We start from the raw sequence: 1,761 nt of genomic DNA, 5'->3' as shown, positions 1-1,761 counted from the left end.
TTTATTTAAACATTTTTTTGCACAGTATACAACAAATATAACTTCGTACAAATGATATAAGTTTTTTGATACGATTAGTAAAAGACGAATACTAAAACCAATTCTTATACCATTGTTTTTTTTTTTTTTTTATATATACATACAGATGAACAAAATCATGTACTTGATTTAAAAAGACTCGGACTTTGGGATGACATTTGTAGAGTGAGAAATGTGTTAGTATATCACATTGAAAGTTTAATGTACAATTACAATAATAATGCAGCTGAATTATATAACTCTATCTTAGCTAAATTCGTGGGTGGTAAGCGAGTAAATTTTTGTCTGAAAGGTTCATATGAGTTGAGGTGTAATGCTGCGGTAACTGCATATAATTCTGGAGCAAACCTACTCTCAATATTTAATAAACACGTAACTACGAAAAGTCCTGGTCAGTTTACAAAGCGATACATAAAAAAGTATGAGATATCTAAATGTCAGAGAAGACGTCGCCGTCTTTTTAGTACGCCAACAAACCGATCGACCAAAAATACATCCGCCGGGCCAGATGAAGAATACGGAAATGTAGTGAATGACCACGACCCATTGTCAAATGTAACTGACACAGAGTACTCTCAATTAGAAACGGCATTTTTAAATAAATTAAAACTGACGGAGAATGAAATTTGGTCTTTAGAAGATAGGACAAAGAGACAACATCAATGTGATGAGTGGCATTTAGAACGTAAAAAACGGTTAGTATTACGTCGTACTTAACGTATATATAAAGTTATAAATATATATATATATAAATTGTCCTACAATTATTTTTAATTAATTAATTTATTTTGACTCTTTAGATTAACAGCTTCATATTTTGGCAAATTATGCAAATTACGCGAATCTACTTCACGTGTAAATATTGTAAATGAAATGTTATTTGGAACTTTTAAAGGAAATGCAGCAACTCGGTACGGAATAGAGCATGAAATGATTGCCATCGAGCAATTGGAAAATAAAATCAATAAAAAAATTGTACCATCAGGGTTGATAGTAGATTTAAATCAGCCATTTTTAGCTGCATCTCCTGATGGATTGATCGGATCAGATTCACTTGTTGAAATAAAATGCCCAGCAAGTGCCAAAGATATGACTCCAGAAGAAGGAATAAATAGTAAAAAAATAAAGAGTTGTAAAATATTAGATGACAAATTGCATTTGAAAAGAACAGATAATTACTATTATCAAGTGCAGGGTCAACTTCACATTACTCGCAGAATGTATTGTTATTTTTGTATTTGGACACCGAAAGGTATATAAGATATTTATTTACTAATTTATATAAGTTACTTTATACTACTTAATTATATTTATTATTTTATAGGATTTTTATTCGAGAAAATTAAAAGAGACGATAGTTTTTGGAATGAAAAAATGGCAACTCAGCTTACCACATTTTATATGGACTTTCTGTTAAAACAGTTAATAAAAGATGAATATTAAAGTAAAATACTATTATAGTTTTAGTTTTAGAGGTAGGTACATTTATTTAAAAATGTCTTACCAATGATAAAATTACAATAATACCTATATTTAATCTATTGTCTTACAAAAATATAAGTGTAACGAGTTATGAAAGTTTATACCTAATAGATGTATAGAAATTAAATTTTTATAATTATTTTATAGTAATACATAAAATAATTTTATATTTTTTGTAACGATAAATATTTTGTAAACCCGTTACTACTATATTGTATTTTATCAGTTTTGTAAACATTA

General features: G+C 28.0%; 1 protein-coding gene across 1 annotated transcript; it reads left to right on the top strand.

The window, feature by feature from the left end:
• The first annotated feature begins 690 nt into the window (after window positions 1-690).
• Window positions 691-1,482, top strand: LOC132946343 (uncharacterized). The gene is made up of 3 exons (XM_061016315.1): window positions 691-734; window positions 840-1,291; window positions 1,364-1,482. Exons 2-3 carry the CDS (start codon window positions 913-915, stop codon window positions 1,480-1,482), a joined length of 498 nt encoding a protein of 165 aa, XP_060872298.1. The 5' UTR covers window positions 691-734; window positions 840-912.
• Window positions 1,483-1,761: the final 279 nt, after the last annotated feature.

Source organism: Metopolophium dirhodum, chromosome 6 (genome assembly GCF_019925205.1).
Source record: "Metopolophium dirhodum isolate CAU chromosome 6, ASM1992520v1, whole genome shotgun sequence".
NCBI lineage: Eukaryota > Metazoa > Arthropoda > Insecta > Hemiptera > Aphididae > Metopolophium > Metopolophium dirhodum.
The sequence above is the reverse complement of the archived record's forward strand: the minus strand, read 5'-3'. Positions and strand labels throughout refer to the sequence as shown.